Genomic DNA, 20,343 nt, shown 5'->3' with positions numbered 1-20,343 from the left:
AAGGCAATGTATGGAGGAAATGTCAAGGAATTTGGTTCCGCCTAAGAATATAATGTCCACATTGAAAGATAGGGATCCAAACAACAAGACAACGGCAAAGCAACTCTACAATTTAAGTCATCGATTAAAACTTAAAATGAGGGCATCAATGACTGAAATGCAACACCTCTCCAAAAGACTTGTCGAGACCGGGTATTTTTTCAAACATAGGACGGTTGTTGCAGACGGATCCGAACACGTTCAAGACATTTTCTTTGCACATCCTAAATCTATAAGTTTGTTCAATTCTTTTCCTACTGTGTTTTTGATGGATTCGACATACAAAACAAACAAATACAAAATGCCGTTATTTGAGATTGTCGGATTCACATCAACTGGGAGATCTTTCAATGTTGGATTTGCTTGGCTTACCAATGAAAGAGAAGACAACTTCACTTGGGCTCTAGAGCAGTGTGTCAGTCTCTTAAGGAATGAGGATGTTAGACCGAAGGTGATTGTCACCGATAGGGATTTGGCTCTGATGAATGCAGTTTCCGAGGTATTTCCAACATCGGCTGCAATGGTTTGTCGTTTCCATGTAAAAAAGAACGTGAGCTCTAAGATGAAGGAAATTGTGAAAATCAAGAATGGAGAGAATGAGAAGCAGACTGATGTGTGGGATCAAATCACCGATGCTTTTAATGATGTGTTAGAGTCGCCAACGGAAAAAGAATATGCTGACAATGTTATGGTGTTTAGGGAGCTCTGTGCGAGATGGCCAAAGTTTTTGCGTTATGTTGAAGAGACTGTCCTAGACACTGATAAAGAAAGGGTTGTCAATGCTTGGGTAGACCAACATATGCACATGGGGAATCACACCACGAATAGAGCTGAATCATGTCATGGTGTGTTGAAAGGTTACTTGAAGGACGGTAACGGTGACTTGGTGAAAGGATGGGAAGCGATAAATAAGATGTTGATAAGTCAGTTCACCGAAGTACAAGGTGAATTCGGTCGGAGTATGTCTGTTGCGGAACACAAATACGATGATGATCCTCTTTACGCATTCTTGTTTTATAAAATCTCAAGAAAGGCTATGGATCACATTTATGACGAAGCAAACAGGGTCGAAGAATGTGGTATGGATAGCAAAAAGTGTGGCTGTGTTATGAGAAGGACATACGGGTTGCCATGTGCATGCTTGATTGCGAAGAAGATAAAAAATAACAAACCTATCCGACTGGATGAGATTCACCCTCAATGGAAGAAACTGTGTTTCGAAGATGAGCCGGCACCGGGCGACGTGGCTGACGATTATGATTGTTTGGCTGAGTGGAAAGCAATTCAGGTTATTACACCTTCATAAATATAATGGTTACATTTCGTATACTTTTTTATTATGGGCATTATTTTGTGATGTATACCATGCCGATTATGCTTTGTAACATATTAACTTTGTATGCGCAATTTACACATGAACCTTGGTTATGAAATGTGGTATTATTGTATATTGAACTTTGGTATTATTGTTATGAAATATGATTATGAAACTTTGGTTATGAAATGTTGTAACAAATTGTATTTAGCCTGATATAATTTTGGACATGAATTGAAAGAAAAAACAGGTTTTGACCTCGACGATTTTGAGGTGGTTCTGCAAGTGATTCTGCATAACCTGGCCTTGTTTCTGCATAATTCGATCTTTATCAACCGAAATGTTCCAGTAATTTCGGTTTATATTAATCGAACCTATGTTACGTAATTTTCAGTTAATGAATGTTTGAATTAAAAATGTAAGTTGTAAGTTTTTTAATTAATCAATATGTGCAACAATAACCATCACCTACCATTTAAACTTCACCTACCACATTAACCATCACCTACCACATTAACCATCACCTACCACAATAATGTGCAACAATATGATCTATAAATTAATGTACATTACCACATCTTTTTTCAACACTCAACTCACAAAAAAATGGATGTCTCACTCACACAACGCATGAGATCTACCCTTGCAGCAGTTTACCTCAACCACGAAAAACCAATTTTGTTTCGCATTAACGATGGTGAAACGTTCGATGGTCTGAAACAACAACTGAACGAGCTGAATCGTACCACCAACAACCAGAACGATAACAGAACAGTTTCGAGTCTCAAGTACCGTAAACCGTCGATCGGTCCCGACGGACGCATTTCCTTCACCGATATGATGCTTGAAAACAATGATGATATTGAAACTATGTTCTCAATTTTCGAGCAGTATAGCAACAGGGGGCCTATCGAATTAGATGCAACGCTGACAAGATCTGTCGAAGCCATCCTTGCTAGTCTTGTTCGTCCGGAAGATCGAAATCATGTTTCCATTTGATGCGTTGTAACAATTTCATTCCGATGTAATTCCTAATTTCCGTTTATTGTGTTTGATTTGTCTAATTTCGTTTTAGTATTAAAGTTCGTTTCAATATTAGAGTTCTATCGAAACAATTTTAATATCGAGTTAAATCCTACCATTCTTCAATCATACCATTCTTCAATCCCCCCCATCATGTCTTTTATACCCCCTATATACATGAATTTCGCAAAATATAACTAATTTCGACCCGCAGAAACCGAAACTTAAGTTTCGATTGATACAAACCGAAATTACTGGGAATTTAAACAATTTCGAGCCGTATAAACCGAAGTATATCAGGCTAAAAAACCAGTCAATGTGAGTCTCTGCCTTGCACCACCTCTACACATTTGAGGTCCAAACCTGTTTATAACACATTTTAGTATGTTATATATGACAGAGCATCAACATATTAACCATCCAATCTAAAAATATTTTAGCGATTAATAAAAAACGTAACAATCGGTAACAAATTACGAATTAAACGATACTAAAATACGTAGTGTACTACATCCAATTGTCATAATCAAAGTTACATAAAAAATAAAAACAAACATCAGAGTTTATAAACAACCACGTCAACATTAAAGTTACAAAAACAAACAAAGTCTACCCCCGAGTGTGGTAGCGTGTCCCCTTCCCCCGCTTAATTCGCCTATAAGCAAGTATCGGATTAAGCAAATTCAGAATCCGCTGCAAAGTACCATGAATTGGAGTTCCTTCAACCGCCTCACCATCGCGAACTGCCCTTTCGACCTCAACCTTGACACTCCGGCAAACTTGCATTAGATTAGGGTCATTTCTTGCTTCCGCCGCCTCTATTAACACCTCTAAATTAGGTGGCCTTGGTGGTGATTCAGGAGCTTCTACGGGTCGCATAACTGGATGCGACACTCTATAAAACCATGACATATATCCGGGTTCAGTGTCCCACGGGCTTGTAACAGGCCGACCCCTCATCTCTTCATCTATCATCCTCAGCTCCAATTCTTCCGTAAACACACGATCTATCTCACACAAGTTCATCCCCGGCGTTGCAGACATACTCGGGTTTCTTGGAATGCCTTGCACATGTTGAAATTGTCTTAGCACACGTTCCGGCAAATGCTTGGCTTTCAATTTACCACACCTTAACCATCCAGAAAACCAACATTTTCTACGAGCGATTTGCAGCAAGCTCTCTACGAGCGGAAGCATTTGCATTGCTTGGTTTGCCATGTCTACCTCTCCCAACATTTTCTTCCATATTTATCCTAACATGGAAAAATATCTTCACACTCAATACAATCTTATAAACTATGATAAATTCAAACTATAATTCAATCAACATTTAATCCTAACACCTATGGTTAACATTATTCATATGGAAGCATATTGAATTTTACTTACACATTTTGTCAAACACTTAGTGTACACCATAATACCATCTAATTGCATACACAAATTAAACCTAATATCACATGCATTCATGTTAACATCTAACTAAACTAACAACTAACCATTAATCAACAATTCAAACATAGAATTTTGAGATAGAAAATTACTCAGGGAGGGAAAAAAACGTAGAAAAGAGTGAATGTGATAAGAAAAACATGGAATGAGAAAAGAGTGAATGTAAATGCATGGAACTTACTTGATTAAGAATGGTTTGAGATAGGATGTTGAAGTTTTCCACAAAATCGCTCTCAAGAAGAAGAAGGAGTGGTGTTGTTGGTGTTTAGAAGAAAAAACGTAACTGAGAGGTTATGAAATGCTTCTGTTTCTATATCAGTTAACTTCGGTTAACAAAACTCGAAGGTAAAAGCGATCGATTTCTATTAATCGAATTTTTTTAAAGTTCGATTCGTATAACCCGAAACACCGTGCAGGGGCAAAAACGTAAGTAAGGGGGGTATAAAAGAAACGTGGGGGGCCTAAAGAGAAAATATCATGTAAAAAATTCCTGTAGACTTTTTATGAGACCCATCAATATTATAGAAGCTGCAAACGAATTTGCCATGTGAATCACTAATCAAGCCTCCACACGTAAAAATTCCTGTAGACTTTTTATGAGACACATCAATATTAACATTTTTATGCGTTTTTCTATTTTAAATTAGTCATAAAATACATTGTACTCCCGGTCCTTAATACAAGAGAGACTTTAATTTTTAGATTCATTGAGAATCTAATGTATCTAGTGCATATTATGGACTAGATACATTAGATTCTCAATAAATTTAAAAACAAAGTTTCTCTTATATTAAGGACCGGAAGTAGGGTCCGGAAATGAGTCGAGTTGAACTCGCTTAAGCTCGACTCCACTCATTTATTTAACGAGCTTAATTTTCAACTAAAGTTTGGCTCATTTGGTTCATGAACCAAGTTCAACGAGTTAATTATCAAATCGAGTCTCGGACTATTTTCGAGTTGATTCGATTTATTGTCGGACCTAGTATAAACTTAGTATCATATATGAAATAGGGGTATATATTTTGAATTTTCATGAAAAAAAAGAAAGTGTAAAGAGAAACCGTGTACTTCATTGTTTAGGGAGTTTAACTAGTGTTGAAACTCCGAAGCTAGAACTGACCGACCAGTCGACCACACGTGGACTTGATGATCCATCCTCAGAACTCAACTTAACAATACAAAGCACCACAAAACTAACACTTCCCAAATCGTAATGAAAACAAAAACGGTTAAAGGAAATTGGAGCTTCAGAACGAACAAACTCACTTTCCCTTACGTTTTCCTCATATGCATCTTCTTCTTCCTCGCTGGTTTCTTCGGTTCTACTCTCTTCTCTCACTCTCAGGTACGTCTTCGTTAAATCCTATTCACGTTCTTCTTAATTTTTACCATTTTTTATTTATTTGCTGGAAAATGTAGAAGTAACCGATCGGCGATCGCTGTGGTTTTACAGGACGGTGATGGATATGGCTTGCGGCCGAGACCGAGATCGAGACTGCTTGAATCGAGGAAGGAGGGGAAGTATAATTTGATGACTGCTGGAGAGTTTGGTGATGATTCCATTACATCGATTCCTTTCCAGGTAAGCGATTTTTTTTCTTCTTTCATTTGCTTGATTCCATTTATGTTTAGATTTATGCTCTTAGATAGCGTTGACCTGTAGTATTTCGCTATATAGGTGGATTTTTTAATGAGTTTAGGTTAATTTTGATATATTTTTTCGGGTCAAGTGGTGTAGTGGCTAGAAATTCCAAATAAGTGTGGCGTCTGGGGTTCGAACTCCGGCTCATGCATATATAATGCAATGTCTCTGCCGACTGAGTTAAGCTCACGTGGACATGTTAAATATTGATTTAGCAGACGTTAATGTGAATTTAGTGGAAATGTCGAATTTACTATCAGGTTTTGCTAACTTGTGCCTTTAAGTCACTTATAGGAATCAAAATTAGAAGAGTTGTGTTGAAAAGAACGGTTTTGATTTAGCAGACGTTAATGTCATTTAGTGGAAATTTGGAATTTCTTATTGGGTCTTGCTAACATACTGTATGAATGTGTTGAAAAGAACAATTATTTTTTTTTGACAATTTTTAAACTTTTAAGGAATTGAATACATTACTTCCAATACAATATTTCTATATTTGGTTCTTGAATACTTCTTTTTCTTTCTTGGAAAGGCAACTGTTAGTTGGTTAGTTGATATTGTTAGTATTTTTTCTCTTTTGTCGAGACTTGAACCTTGGTCATTTAACTCATTAACTCTTTTAATTCGTAGTTCAAACCATAACTCCCCAATTATGCATACTTTTAATAGTGGAAACATATTCCCAGTCCTAAATCTTATTCATATGAAAACAATATAAGTTTGCTGTGTTTTTCTAGGTTTTGAGCTGGAAGCCACGAGCTCTGTATTTTCCTAATTTTGCGACTGCTGAACAATGTGAAAGCATAGTTTCTGTAGCAAAGGCAGGCCTCAAACCATCATCTTTGGCTTTGCGCAAGGGAGAAACTGCGGAGAATACCAAGGGAATTAGAACAAGGTATTGTGTGGGTGAGTTATGAACTGGACTATGTAGAATGGTTAGCTGTATGACTTCTTCACAGACCCAACAAAATTAAATGGTTAACTTGATTTCTTAATCACAAACTTCACAAAAGTTTGTATGATTTGTCCAAGTTAAAAGTTACTAGAAAGAATTTGCTATTGGAATTTGGAATGGCAAAGTAACAAAGTTATATAAAATGTGAGTTGTCATTATAGGCTAACTAAGTTGAAAGATTCTTAGCTTGTCTAAAATTTATGATATATTTCAGTTGGTATTATAATGAACCTGACACAGATTTTCAGCATTTCAGAAATTAAGGTCCAATCAATTTGATTCCATTGTACAGCTTGCCTAAAATAGACATTATGTTACATTTCCTTAATTTCATATTAACTTTGTATTATCTTTTGTTTAAACAGCTCTGGTGTGTTTATTAGTGCTTCTGAGGATAATACAGGGACTTTAGATGTCATTGAGGAGAAAATTGCGAGAGCAACAATGATTCCTAGGAGTCATGGAGAGGTAACATCCCTATTCAGCTCGCCCTCTCTCTGCAGAAAAGGCATTTTATATGACCTTGACAATCTAATGTGCTCATATGTCTCTTATGCTTTATTAATTTTTTGTTTTTCATATCTATCTATGTTAATTGCTGTTAGGAATTTTGATAAACAAACTTAAAATCCTTACCCTTTTTCTACAAAATGAAAAACATATAAGAATTTAAGTTTTGGTGATGGTCTGATGCATGGTAACGGGAATCAAAGTCACATAATTCTTGACAAAAATGTTTGTTGGTTGATTGATTTAAAAAATGATAAAAATGTTCACGAATGAATTTAGTAAATTTATCTCTTTCAATGTTCATCCGGTATTTTGTGTGTCCAAGCTAATGAGCATTATACTGCTGAAACTGAATCACCAACAGAATAGAACATCAAAACTGACGAGATTATTGAACCGGGAATAGTTTTGGCTAGCAGAAAGATCGTAAAGGCTGGTGGCAAAGAAAGACAGTATTTAGTACATTGGAAAAGCTTGATCGTTGGGGATGCTACTTGCGATGATAAACTACATTTGTGCAGCCACTTTCCTAATTTCATTCCAGGGGTAGGAAGTAGTGGAGTACTCGATATTAAACCTCATGTCATGGGAAGCTCAGGGTCTGGAAAATCTATACATTTAAGAGAAGAAGGAGGGCTAGGGGAGAATTAGTTTTCATTTTTCGAGTGTTGAGTCGGCAAGTTTGTTAGAAGAAGTAGGTTAACCATCGGGAGAGGGAATAGAGTGAGGCATTTAGCCACTTGGGTAGTTTTTCTTGCAGTTAATTACTTTTCTTAGAGGATCTGAGACTCTGGTTGTAACCATTGCAAGAGCTTAGACTCTCACTTTATGTAATCACATTAATCATCTTACCGTGTTTCTGATTTTCTGTTAGCAGCATTCCATCATTTACAATGGATCTTACCCTTCTCTGGGACTTGCTATGACTGAAGTTTTATAGGATTGTTTGGTGCTGTTGTCTCATCTTTAATAAGCCATAGTCATGTATTTTTAAACAGAAGAATGGGAAAAACAACTCTAATCACATCTAAGGCCATTGTGTTATAAACTTAAATCATTGAATATATTAGGTTCCCTGAAGTTTTATGTAATAAGCAATTAACGTGCTTTATGATTTTGTTGAATTTGTAATGCTGCTCTCATTTTCAGGGCGATCTTAAATTGTTTGAGGAATTACCATGTTTCAGGCATTTAATATTCTACGCTATGATATTGGTCAAAGATATAATTCACATTATGATGCGTTCAATCCTGCTGAATATGGCCCACAAAAGAGCCAAAGGGTATGTCTGAATTGAACTCATGTTCTGGTTTGCATGTTATTTTAGATTTTTAGTGATGAGATTTCTGATTACTTGTAAAGAAGATAGAGTTTAGGGTTGAGGGCTTTTCATTTTACAAGTTGATATTCATATAGTAGCCAAATGATAGGGCTTGGATGAAATATAAGCAATTGTTGAGTGAAGCAGAACATTTGTTTTTTAATTATCCTTAAAAATTGTTGGCTTTTGTTGCAGATGATATAAACCAGTATCAGTATACTGTAGTAGGGTTCTATATGAGCACAAAATCACTTGCACCTGACACATTTTAATGAGCTCATTTCTTAACTTCAGATTTTGATTGAGAATGCAGATGGCTTCATTTTTGCTGTATTTAACTGATGTTCAAGAAGGTGGTGAGACTATGTTTCCATTTGAGGTAATATCAAGTTTGTTGCTGTGTGTTGTTTGACCCACTCCTCAGTTTCATTGATTTCTTGCATAGTTAGTGCACTATAAAGCCTATATATATATATACTCCCAGTTGCTCAAGTATTATTGTATTTGTATCTGTTACTAAACATTATGTGATACACCTGTGTATGCATCCAAGGATTATCCTCCAATATTTTGCCATTGGTCAGAGAAAAAATGCATTAATGTAAAAGAATATTTTTATAGGAAACTGTTAGTATGTTTGCAAATATTTTTATAGGTGGGTTATATTGGTTTTCAGAGTTTGAACGTTGGACCTCATGGTTAGTACTCTTTCAGCATCCACAATTTTCCAACTGAGTTGCTTGCTTTGGACATTAATGAAAAATAATACATATTTTACATGGAAAAGAGTATGTTTTAGGAATATCTAGGAGCATTGTATGTGTGTGTATTTTTTTGTTATGATCAAAGTATATTTTTAGAAACTGTCATCATCATCTACATATATGGTTGTATATTAATTAAAAATGTAAGGTATCTTTAGGTTATGTATTTATGTAAAATATGTTACATTGTAAATTTGTGTTAACATTTTAAGGCCCTGCCATATATGTTGTTTTTTTATGAATTTCTTGTATCCTTGTACCCACGTTGCACGAATACCTGCGCTTCATAGTCAGCACAATATTGTTCTACAGAATGGCTTGAACATGGATGGTAGCTATGGCTACGAAGACTGCATTGGTTTAAGAGTAAAGCCAAGACAGGGGGATGGACTTCTGTTTTATTCATTGCTCCCCAACGGCACAATTGATCCGGTTAGTATTGTTCTAATTATTATTAGAATCATTTGTTACTTTTCTTCTAAATTGCTGAATCATAATCATTGATTCTACTACAGGTGATAAAATATATGCACCCAGGTTAAAATCTGAAACATTAAATTTTATGCTGTAAAAGTGAGGGACACTTTAGAGGTGAATTCGTATGAGTAATGTAAAGATAAATTAACAACCACAAAATGTGAAGGGGACTGTAATCTTTTCCCTCGCAGAGAATAATCTAAGCGCATCATCACTCGTCTCTGCCTGGTTCACCAAGCAAAGATAGAGTCCAAATTTTATAAGGGATGTGCAAGCTTGCACAGAAAAAACCATTATTAATTAATTTACTTTCAAGTTTCAGCTATTTTTTAATTTTATCCACTAATTAAATGTGGTTTTTTTTTAAAAATTAGTAATCAACTATCTCAATCCTATTTATTGCTGAAGATCATCTCCTTGCTTAAAACATAACCGAGATCGTCTTTTCAATTTTGTCGTGTCAGTTACTGTGATAGACTTGTGTTGGTGCAAATTAAATTAACTTCTGGCTGTATGTTATGACTTATTGTATGTATTCTTTCATTGGCAGACATCACTCCATGGGAGCTGCCCTGTGATAAAAGGGCAGAAGTGGGTGGCTACGAAGTGGATAAGAAATGAAGAACAAGATGATTAGATAATTGGCCCCTGCAATTCAGATTCTGTCTTATACAGGGTGATTATCTTCCCATGGTGTAATTTATGGTTAGATCAGATGAATAATCAAGGGAAATATTTGATCAGATCAGATGTTCAAAGTGTATAACAAGAGTAATTTTTTGTTGAATGCATTCGCTAGTAGGCCAGAATTGAATTGAGCAGGCACAATTGGGCCATACTTTACAACTTTTTAAACTCGAGTGTCTAATTTGAGATTTTTTTCTCTCCCCCGTCTTTTTTCTCCCCCGAATTTCTGTTTTTGCCCTTGAATAAAAACTTCAGAACGCGAATTTCTTTTTTCTTCAAACTTAATTTACAAAGACAATGGCAGCAATGATAATAGTATATTGAATAAGTGCATGGTAAGAAAGAAAAAGTATTGGATATGAAATATGAAGTATGGTGACAACGAGCAAACTTCATACGAGGCATTGGGTATAACTTTTTATCTTGGCATTTGATGTCATCGCTGATATTTTATAATTTCTCTTCAATGTCCAGTAAAATTAAACAATTTTATTAATAATTAAAATTATAATACAAATTTGAACTTTATCAAAATTTTGAAGAATAATAATAGTCACATCACCTCAAAACTGTTCATTTTAATTAATTAATTTTTTATGCATTCTCAACCGTGCAGAAAAATTGTTGAATACATTAAATAGGAAACAATCTAATTCCCAATTAGAACCAGAGTTCTGATACCAATTGTTAGTTAGTTCGGTAGTGATTGACGTTAGATTTCATAGGGAAGATCACGATTTGATCTCCTACAACTACGATCGATAGAAGACTGAAATCACTTGATGCTAAATTATCCTTCAATCAAATTAGACAGTTCGGTGGACCAATACTCAAATCCGAGTTTCAACGGGCAAACCCAAAAACCTAAATTGATAAATGGGTCCAAAATTTCCTATCAAAACTCTTTTAGGAATTTATTTATGGGTCGACCCATCTCTTAAGCTCTAGCGCACGCAATTCACCGATAGCCATCAATATTGGGAAAACGCAAGTTGGCAATGGTATCCAGCTGTAAAATACTACTCCGTATAGCATTGCCACGTAACTATTACATGGCCACTTATCCACGTCATTATACTTAATAGTTAATTAGTGAGGAAATAAAGAGAACACAATAAATGAAAACATTGTTTTATTAAGCTGATTACAAAAGTAATCCTAATTAAGGAGAAAATTCCCACGTATATAAATTCTCTATCTATCTATCCATCACGCGTTATTTTCGTTCTTCGCACGCATTCTCTCAGTTTTCTTCGTTAAAGAAATTAGGGTTTTGAGGGGTCTCTCTCGTTTGGTCCTACCCTATCAGCCATGGGAGGAGGTAACGGCCAAAAGGCAAAGATGGCTCGCGAGAGAAACCTCGAGAAGCAGAAGAATGCTGGCAAAGGTAATCTCTCTCCCTCTCACCGATAATTTCTTAAATTAGGGTTTCATGCTTTTGATTTCGTTACAAAATTGGGATTAAACGATTTTTTTGGTGATTAATCATGGCTTTTGGTGTTAGATCTGGTGGTATAGATTTTGATTTGAACAATTTTTTGTTGTTGGTATTTGCAGGAAGCCAGCTTGAAACAAACAAAAAAGCTATGTCGATCCAGGTATATATAAATCCGTAATTTAATTTAATCTTTTTGCTTTATAGTTCTTGATCAATAAAGATTTCTTTTTAGATCTGTTTTATATGCGGTTTAAAGCTGTTAATTTCACCAATTTTGTTCATGGATGAAAAAGGGTTTTCTGTTTTGTGTGTGCTTGGATCCTTTTCATTTGGGGAAATTTTTTTATCCTGTGTTATGTATTTTGCATTTATAATCCTTTGTTCATAACTACGATTGCAAAATTGGATTTCTGTTATATATTGAGGATATGTGACCAAGCCTTGAAATTTGGGGGAGTTATTTAATATCACTGTGATTGCATGGATTTGTGTCTTATGGGAAATTTTACGGAGGTATTTTATGTTTGCATCACATACTTGCATAAATTCTTCGTTTGAGGGAGTTCGGTTGGGACAGAATATGAATGAAAGGAGTCATTGAGATTATTATCTTTTATTTTAAATGAACAAGTTACAAGAAATTGAGGGATGAACAGAAATACGGTTGTCAACAATTCATTGTTATATTTTGATTTTTTGTTAATGTGTAAGTAAGTACTATAATGAAATTTAATATCATCAGTGATATTATCTTTGTGGGAACTTAACAATTGAGACTTGAAGGTTAAGAAGCACAAATATGAACATACACTAAAATTTGTGTTTTTGCTGTGGGTAGAACTCTTTTTTTTTAAGGAATTTACTATTCAGACATCTTTGGTTGGAGTATTTTGGAGGGTTTTCTGAAAATCAGTTGACCCCTTATTAAAATTTCTAAAACATACTCCCTATTGATGTCTTTCATCCTTAGGTAGGTATTCACTATTGTTTTTCTCAAACATAGTCACATTGATGTTGTTCATCCTATAACAAACTCTTTAAGTATTCAGTGATTGGTAATTTTTTGTAATTGATCGTTTTGTTTGGTAATTATGTGCTTGCTAGTGTATGCAAATTACTTGATTCTTGGCTCTTTACTCGGCATAGTCTGTGTATTAACTTAGCAACATGTTGGTTTGGCAACTTCTCTGTTGAGGTCTAATTGTCTCTATTGATCCATTGTGTAAACTGCATAATGTTAACTCATGACTTATCCTTCAATGTCCTAAAAAGGTGTTTTCTAGTCTGATTATTGAAATATAAACTATATGAATGCTTTTCCATCATGCAGCTGATAAAAATTCATTACTCTTACTGCTTTGCTGTAGTTTCTGTATTGAGTGGAGCCCTTTACTGATTATAATGCTTTGATTGATGATTGCAGTGCAAGGTTTGCATGCAAACATTCATCTGCACCACCTCAGAAGTGAAGTGCAAGGAGCATGCTGAGGCTAGACACCCCAAATCTGATCTCTTCACTTGTTTTCCTCATCTCAAACCATAAACATGGGAGAAGGGATGTTGATACAAACTTATATATCATATTATATGGATCATGAGTTTCTTTTATATAAAAAATGTGTCGGTGTTTGTCTTGGTGGCTAGGGAGAGACAAAAGGGGATAATTAGTATGTTTTAACCTTGCTAATGTGTGAGAAACTGTTAATTTTTTCTCTTTTGTCGAATTGTAATCGTTTAATGATCATTAGTGTTAATATTGTGTTAAAAAATTGTGCTATTAAATAAAGTGCTTGATTATATCAGTTCTTATTATATGGCTTGCATAATACAGGACTAAGAATGCTATGAAGGTTTGTCCTTGGAAGGTGATCAAAGTGAGCATTTTGGTATGCCCCCCACCTTCTGCCGAGAGTATTTTCTCAGCTTTGGACGATATGGAGGAATCTCTTTTCATATGAAATTCCTTCAAACCTGAATTTTCTGTAGTCTGTAAACCCATATTTCTTTTGATTCTTGCAAATGCTAGCCCCTTAAGCAGCTGTGATATTGTTACATAGACCGATTGGTAGGTGGGAAGAAGATAAATTAAGGATAAGACAATAATAATTCTGACCAAGTTGTGGACTTGTGGTGCAGTATTGATTATCAAAACCAAAACCAAAACCAAAAAAATATATTATAGGGCAGTCAGTATATCCTCGAAGAGAATATATGGCCTATGCATTATTTGACCAAGTAGTTATTCTAAATGGCATCTCTAAACTTTCATTTTGGCTGAGACCTATATCGAGTTCACTAAACATGTGGAAGGAAATTTGTTAAAAAATGCGTTAAAATATTTTGGATGAAGATACTTAGAAACCAACTTGAAACTCATTTCACATGATAAGAAGTATAATGGGCTGGTTTGTGGTATAATAATATTGAACAAAATAGAAAACAATTAAGTTTAATTTTTTTTTTTTTTTTTTTTTGCAATTTTCTTTGTTTAGATGACCTTAAGCTTTCTTCTAATATCTTTAGATGCTTCATAGTGGTACACTAAGTCATTATAGTGACTAGTGGAAATTTATAAGCATGTTAGTGCTCACTTTCCACTTTCTAAGGCATATGATGTTGGTTCTACCAGTAAGTTGCAGTTAGGGTCACACTTTATTTGATAACTATAGGTCGCAATTATAGTTGCACTTTGTTTGATAACTTTGGTTTTATCGATAGGTTGCAATTAGGGTCGTACTTTGTTTGATAACTTTTCTCGTTGAGGCCATAGTACTTGAATCTTTACTAGCTATGATACGGGAAGAAGGCACTCTTCATCCCAGGTGTGGCAGTTCAAGTGGTGCGTTGGGATTTGGATTCCATGCAGTTGGTAAATGGTGCATTCATGTAGTCAGCTTGTTTTGTACCCTTTGATGCAGTTTGTTCTCTACCCTTGATCATATCTAATGGTTGTTATTCACCTGTAGTCACTTTTTGACTGCAGGGAATCCAAATCCGGTGTGTGTAGGAGTTTGAGTCTTCTGTCACGCCATGCATTAACAAAGACCGACAACTACCGTAATTCATGTGAAAAAGGAAGGTAATAAATATACTTCATTATTAGATGAAATTCACTAGAGTTTTAATTAATTTTAATTAAAACTTCTACAAATAATGGCGTCTTATGCTACCAATTGTTGGTTCAGTTGTGATTGACGCTGAACTTAATAGAGAAACCACAATTCGATTCCCCTCAACTGCAATCGGTAATGAGCTGAAATCGTTTGATGCCAGAACTGACATAGAACCAGATTAAATTGGTGGTGAAAGCCAAAAGAAAAAGTGTCTTATGTTGTCAACAATTTTCTGACATGTGTTTATATGCTTTGCTAAGAGCAAGCACATCGATGGTTTTTGGACTGCAAAGACACACTCTTTGTCAGAGCACATGGATAATTGAAAACAATCCAACGTTGCTACGGTGAAAGGCGATGCTATGTTTACCAACAAATACAAACTGACACATGGGCCATGACTAGTGCAAATGAATTAATTAAATATTGAAGGCTACAATACAACAACTATCTCCCATTTTATTTTAAAACATGTGGGATCCAAGGATCCATTTAAGAGTTTTTGATGAGTTGTATGGATATTTGAGAAATGTGGTTGAGTTCTTTAAAAAATTGAGAAGTGTAAAATAATATAAAGAATGAAACGGGATCCACTAAAGAACTCATATTGAATTTTGGGATAATGGTGCTTTAAGAGAAATGCTAAAGCACACCCATCTAAGTATCTAACCAACGCATGTTAGTCCAAGTGAAGTGAGAAAAACAAAGTCGATTTCCTTTAACTTTGGAAAAGGTAAAAATGCAGATTTTGGAGTAGTGATGTTAGCTTTTAGTATACTCCCAAGAGTTCTGATCTTGAATTCCTTGCCCGAAATTATAAGGAAATACAATTCACTTTTATCATTTTCAAGATTTACTTTTACTTATTTTCATGAAATTTAATGTAAATTGTATTTAATTTACTCTTTCCCTTCTTTTCCTCATAATCAGTAACTAATAAAAATTCTTTTTTACATATTCCAATGAAACTTATCTAAAAAAACACAAAAAGTCATACTTCAAATCATCATATTTAACTTTTCTTATTAAGTGTGAAAACTTTTTTTTTTTTTTTGCTTATAATATGAGACGGAGGGAGTAATGTATAGGGGATGTTAACTACTATGACTAATATATGGCCATCAACAATATATACTCCCTCCGTCCCTTAATATAAGCCCCCATTGGGGTTTTTCACGCATATTAAGAAAAGTTGGCAATGTAATAAATGTGTACTTTTTAAGTATTATAATTACTAAATTGTCCTTGGTGAAAAGATGTATTTGTAGTTGACTTTTCGGATTTCAATGTAAAATATGGTTATGTTTGGAAAAGTAATAATAAATATGTTTAGGGAATTGAAAATGAGCTTATATTTAGGGACAAATTTTATCTTTAAAAGAGTGTTTATAATTAGGGACGAAGGGAGTATTTTTTAAAAAAATTTCATTCAAATTGATAAATTATATCGAATACATCACAAATTTAACGTCACTAAAATTAAAAATGACGAATCTGTCATCGTTAAAGTTACACTTTATTCCTAATTATAAGATCATTTACAAACAATTGTTTTTCTTTAAATAGAAAGATTGTCAAATTTCATGTGCATTAATAGTTTCTTGATAAAAAAAATCTCTATATAATTCACCTTTCAATAACGTAAATACATTTTTTTTTCTCTTATGATATTATGAAGAGTTAAATATAATTTTTCATCTTTAAAAATAACTCAAATTTCGTTTTTAGTCTCTATAATTTTTTTTTTGCTTTTGATAATATATATATATATATATATATATATATATATATATATATATATATATATATATATATATATATATATATTGCAATTTCTTTAACTTCAGCGCGCACCTTAGCATTACAGGAAAGACAAAGAAACTCAACACATGATCTAACAAATGACATCCATTTATGTTGTTTACAAAACATCTAGGTTATATGATATTTTTAGACGATAGATCAAAGATCGATGGGCCTGTAGCTGAGTTTGTGGATGTTATAGTTGAGCCTAGTGAAATTGATAATTTTCATAAATTTTATTTTTAGTTCATTATTATGTTATATTTATTTCATTCTTCAATACTTTTCATTTAATGTTTGTTTTTATAGTGTATCATTCATTTATGAATGATTACTAATAGTCTTGTTCTTTAAAAAAATTATTTGTAATCGATGATTCACTGTATAATTTTTAAGTCTGCATATTCTTTGGTACAACCTTGAAATTCATGTTCTAAGAGCATGTCCATGAATGAGACGAAGTCAGTGTCTCTGTGTACGACCATATATGCGGCGTACATGTACAATTTTTAAAAGACTTCCAAAATAAAAAGATTGATAGACAATTGTAAGCTCTTACATTTTCTCAATCATAAAATATGATACACATAATTATAGTAGTCTGAAATTGTTTAAAATAGTTGAAACAATTTTTTATTAATAACTAAACAAATAATATAATAATAATTATAATAAATTATATCAAAGGAAACAAAGTGGCTACATTAACAAGAATGTAAAAAAAATGAAATGGAGTCTACGAATATTCAATATCCGTTGCATGTATATAACGAAACATGTCACTCTAGTGAGTAAATCTGTTTAATTCTACTAGAGAATTTGACATAAAACTGTCAATGTCTTTACTTAAGGAGAAGTAGATAAAATCATCCAAAATTGTAAGATAGTGAATGTATATAACAAAAAAAAAAAAGTTTCGAAACTTTCCCGTACTCTCTTGCTAGTGCCTTTTCATCTCAGGTAGATGAACTTTGCCAACAATGGCCAGCATAGAAGAGTTGTTTTTTTTTTTGACGAAGCATAAAAGAATTATTTTTTAAAAGTTTGAGTAATTTATCGGCCATGTATAACAAAAATGGGGAAAAATATCATTTATGAAACTAATTTTGAACAACGCTATATATACGAATTTTAAACCGTGTTGATCTAACTCACTCCCTTCCATTTCTATCTCACGAAGATAGTTAGGAGTTGTTCTCATATCATGCATTTATGATTAAAAACCCAAATCAACAAAGTTGTGATTTGATACAAGTTGGTCATAAGATAGTTAAAAGGTGTGACGGTCTCCCCTAGCCCTAATAACACTAGGGAGTCTCCTTTATTATAAAGAAGACAATGAGGTGGGATAATGTCTATAACAGTACAATGATGGATTTATCAAGAGGCAAGAAAAATATTTTCTCCGAGTTAATTTCAAGCTACGTAAACCTACCCTCACATCTTAAATAATGTTTTGCGTTTTGTACCATATATTCTAGAGATATTGAAATCGATAAATGGAAGTTGATATATTTATGGATGACCGAAGGTGTCTTACCACGGACACCGAGAAAGAGAATGGAAGACATAATATGAGAAGAGTGTTTTGAAGAATTAGTATCGAAGTCATTCTTACACAGCATGCCACAATATTATTTAATGCATAACTTTATGCATGAATTATCTGAGTGTGTTGCAGGTGATTTCGGTTACAAATTGGATGATAGTGATAAGTGATCCAAGGACAATCGAGATGAATAGTGTGCGTCACATATCATATATGCAGGGAGTGTATGAGAAAAATGAGATTAAATATTGTTTATTAAATAACTTATGCTTTTCAATTCATTAACAATTTATGCTTTTCAATATCTTTAGATTCTTGTACAAAACAATTTAATTGTAAATATTGTTGAACTGTTTCATGAAATAAATTACCTCATACGCCACTCAGTGTTATGATTGTTTTGAAAGAAAGATCATATGTTTCCATGAGATTTAATATGCCACTCGCAATCAAAGCAACTGAAGATGCTATATCAAGAGAAATAATTTCTTCTCTAACATCAACTCCTACTACATTGGAAGAGAGCACCCATTTGATAACCATGGTCTTTACATTATCTTTCATAACATCATCTGCTTCAAGAGCAGCCTCTTCCACTAGCGCGAGAATGTCTTGATTTTTCTTTTTATCAACCAAATCATCAAACAAACCACCACCAGCGAGCTCTTTAGTAGCTACTGGTGGGAAAGTAGGCCCCAAACCAAGCATACTGATCATTTTTTTTGCCGTCTTTGTAGTCACCTTGAGATCTCCTGTTACACCGTCTGATGTGTATGGTAAACCCAAAATCAGCTTCTCGAACGCACGTTCGACAAGCCCCGTAACCAAAGAAGTGGTATAGTAACCGCGAGTCCCAATAATTTTCTCTATGCCTAATGTAAAACTTGTTCTTCCTAGGCTGCCGTCCTCGAGAGGTACAATGCTCATGCCTTTCGGGTTCGGGTGTTGTTTTTGACAAATCATAGTTGTTGCATGTCTACTTTCATGGACAACAATTGCGTAATGTATTAGTTTTGATTTGAAAATTACAATGACCTCTTCTTCTGTTCCTGACCAAGTTTTTTGCAGTCTTCTTCAAAATGCAGACACATATACATATAATTTTTCTTTTTCTATACGGAATGACAAATAACACACCGCAAATTTTCTAGTTCGAATTCAGGTATAGTGTTGTTGAATCAATAAGTTTATGTATTATACTTGTTTTGATGCGTTGTTGCAACAAAAAATTGTTGAATCGTTTGAAAACAATGTAGTCATTGTTAGATAATAAGTTATCGGGCTTGCTATTGGGCCTATTAGATTTGCTATATAATCCCTGGTAACTCGATTTTATTAATGTAATGTTAATACGAATGTTATGAAATCCTAGCCTCCTTTTGTCTCATCTCTTTGTATTCTTCTTTTGTTAATATAGTATTAGAGGACTTCTTCTTCCTCCTCTTCTAGCTTGCCCTCTCGTTCGAACCGAAATCCATAGCGGCAGCAAGACTTGTAAAATGTCGAACAAGTTGTGAATCATCACAAAGAAGTGATGGATGATGCCTTACTCTCTCCAAGAACCCGTTACTCAATTTTCGTGTTATTACAAGCCTATTATTGAATTCCATCATGAAATCAGAGATCTCTTCGATCAACCTAGCATGGGTGATGGGTTGTCCATTGTGTCTCTCAAGAATCTTGACCTGTGCATATGCAAAGTATGACACTCCAGTTTGGAGTGGTTCAAACCATTCCATTGCATAACACTTATCATCAGGGAAACAGCTCGCCGTCAAAGTCACGATCAACTAACTAGCAGCATGTCGGCGAAGAAGAAATGGAGCCTCAACGAATCGAAATTGAAATTGGGACCATCTTATCATCACAAGACTACCACAAGAATTGATCGCCATGGTCAAATGCACGCCATTAGAAACCGATTGAATCACATGATCCAAAGAAGAAGCTCTTAAGCAGCTTAATCTCTCATCTTTATGCTTCCCTATGATAACAATTGGTTCCACCCGCAATGCCTTGTGACCCGAGAGGAAGAAAAGTATTGTATCGCCTGGACTTGAATAACCATCCTTAACCAAAATAAGTAAATGTGAAACAATCATTTTTTCTGTAATGTAGGTGGTTGTGGCATTAGAATCAGCGAAAACACCCATTGGAGCTTCATCAGTCCATAGTACAACGTCTTTTTCTTCATACCTTTTGTATTCAAGCAAACACTTTTTAACCATATATGTGAAGGTTCATTTATACGGCA

The 20,343-nt window shown here is 34.3% G+C and overlaps 4 protein-coding genes across 5 annotated transcripts; 3 read left to right on the top strand and 1 right to left on the bottom strand.

Moving 5' to 3' along the window:
* Positions 1–1,960: 1,960 nt before the first annotated feature.
* Positions 1,961–2,353, top strand: LOC123922764. The gene has a single exon (XM_045975453.1). The coding sequence runs from the start codon at positions 1,961–1,963 to the stop codon at positions 2,351–2,353; it is 393 nt and encodes a 130-aa protein (XP_045831409.1).
* A 633-nt stretch (positions 2,354–2,986) lies between these two features.
* On the bottom strand, positions 2,987–3,580 carry LOC123922763. The gene has a single exon (XM_045975452.1). It carries the CDS (start codon positions 3,578–3,580, stop codon positions 2,987–2,989), a length of 594 nt encoding a protein of 197 aa, XP_045831408.1.
* Positions 3,581–4,846: 1,266 nt separating this feature from the next.
* On the top strand, positions 4,847–10,389 carry LOC123919769 (probable prolyl 4-hydroxylase 9). 2 transcript variants are annotated; one of them, XM_045971771.1, is made up of 9 exons: positions 4,875–5,174; positions 5,283–5,411; positions 6,209–6,366; positions 6,792–6,894; positions 8,124–8,219; positions 8,572–8,637; positions 9,335–9,454; positions 9,538–9,559; positions 10,050–10,389. In XM_045971771.1, exons 1-9 carry the CDS (start codon positions 5,043–5,045, stop codon positions 10,118–10,120), a joined length of 897 nt encoding a protein of 298 aa, XP_045827727.1. In that variant the 5' UTR covers positions 4,875–5,042; the 3' UTR covers positions 10,121–10,389. The 2 variants fall into 2 exon arrangements, with proteins under 2 accessions (XP_045827728.1, XP_045827727.1); XM_045971772.1 differs by lacking the exon at positions 9,538–9,559 and having other exon boundaries at positions 4,847–5,174.
* A 931-nt stretch (positions 10,390–11,320) lies between these two features.
* Positions 11,321–13,428, top strand: LOC123919770 (uncharacterized protein At2g23090). The gene is made up of 3 exons (XM_045971773.1): positions 11,321–11,573; positions 11,744–11,784; positions 13,048–13,428. The coding sequence occupies exons 1-3, from the start codon at positions 11,498–11,500 to the stop codon at positions 13,165–13,167; spliced, it is 237 nt and encodes a 78-aa protein (XP_045827729.1). The 5' UTR covers positions 11,321–11,497; the 3' UTR covers positions 13,168–13,428.
* Positions 13,429–20,343: the final 6,915 nt, after the last annotated feature.

This window comes from Trifolium pratense, linkage group LG4 (assembly GCF_020283565.1).
Source record: "Trifolium pratense cultivar HEN17-A07 linkage group LG4, ARS_RC_1.1, whole genome shotgun sequence".
NCBI lineage: Eukaryota > Viridiplantae > Streptophyta > Magnoliopsida > Fabales > Fabaceae > Trifolium > Trifolium pratense.
Note: the sequence above shows the minus strand (reverse complement) of the source record. Positions and strands in the feature narration are given on the sequence as shown.

Bases quoted from the DNA above. Each gene is read 5' to 3' on its own strand.
- LOC123922764 (XM_045975453.1), top strand. From the start codon at position 1,961: ATGGATGTCTCACTCACACAACGCATGAGATCTACCCTTGCAGCAGTT.
- LOC123922763 (XM_045975452.1), bottom strand. From the start codon at position 3,580: ATGCAAATGCTTCCGCTCGTAGAGAGCTTGCTGCAAATCGCTCGTAGA.
- LOC123919769 (XM_045971771.1), top strand. From the start codon at position 5,043: ATGAAAACAAAAACGGTTAAAGGAAATTGGAGCTTCAGAACGAACAAA. The intron at 6,895-8,123 runs GTAACATCCCTA...ACCATGTTTCAG, and splicing joins TTCCTAGGAGTCATGGAGAG to GCATTTAATATTCTACGCTA. The intron at 9,455-9,537 runs GTTAGTATTGTT...ATTCTACTACAG, and splicing joins CCAACGGCACAATTGATCCG to GTGATAAAATATATGCACCC.
- LOC123919770 (XM_045971773.1), top strand. From the start codon at position 11,498: ATGGGAGGAGGTAACGGCCAAAAGGCAAAGATGGCTCGCGAGAGAAAC. The intron at 11,574-11,743 runs GTAATCTCTCTC...TGGTATTTGCAG, and splicing joins GCAGAAGAATGCTGGCAAAG to GAAGCCAGCTTGAAACAAAC. The intron at 11,785-13,047 runs GTATATATAAAT...TGATGATTGCAG, and splicing joins AAAAAGCTATGTCGATCCAG to TGCAAGGTTTGCATGCAAAC.